This window comes from Penaeus monodon, chromosome 19 (assembly GCF_015228065.2).
Source record: "Penaeus monodon isolate SGIC_2016 chromosome 19, NSTDA_Pmon_1, whole genome shotgun sequence".
Lineage (NCBI taxonomy): Eukaryota > Metazoa > Arthropoda > Malacostraca > Decapoda > Penaeidae > Penaeus > Penaeus monodon.
In genome coordinates this window covers 26,714,353-26,714,873 of record NC_051404.1, presented here as the reverse complement: position 1 = coordinate 26,714,873, position 521 = coordinate 26,714,353, and the positions used below count along the sequence as shown (strand labels likewise).

General features: G+C 32.4%; 1 protein-coding gene across 1 annotated transcript in view; it reads right to left on the bottom strand.

The window, feature by feature from the left end:
- Window positions 1-240: 240 nt before the first annotated feature.
- Window positions 241-521, bottom strand: part of LOC119585370 (fibronectin type III domain-containing protein 1-like) — a 3,946-nt gene continuing 3,665 nt past the window's right edge. Inside the window, exon 6 of the mRNA XM_037934039.1 lies at window positions 241-296. Coding sequence (XP_037789967.1) covers window positions 241-296 — 56 coding nt within the window. The remainder of the gene's footprint in view (window positions 297-521) is intronic.

Here is a 521-nt window from a genome sequence, read left to right as displayed (position 1 = left end):
TGTTGATTTTTCTTTCTTTATCTGTTCCGTATGTCTTTTCTGTTTCTAGATATAATTCCAAAAACAAATTCCATAATTCATTTATTTTTCCAAATGCATTTTCTTTAGTTCGATACGTCATATGAATGAATATACCAAACATGCCTTTCGTTTCACTCATTTGACGCGTCAGAACGAACATGAAACAGAACCTCCATTATCTCATTACGTATATAAATATCTTATTCCCAGCGATTTGCCTTATACCACAATCTCTACAATCTCATGTTCTTCAATGTCACTGCGTACTGTGTAGCCTATGCCAAGGTCAGGTACCTGCTGCGATCTTCGTATTTTGTTTTGTTATTATTTTTTGAGAGATATACCACTTGGTTGATGAAAATGGTGATTTGATTTGATGGCTTGATTTATATTTTTGTGTTTAAGGTCTATGTGACTTGATTGATTGAAATGGGAAATCATTTAATGCCTTGTTTGATTGAAGTTGTGTTTTACTATTGATTTTTATTGTTGGTTAGTCT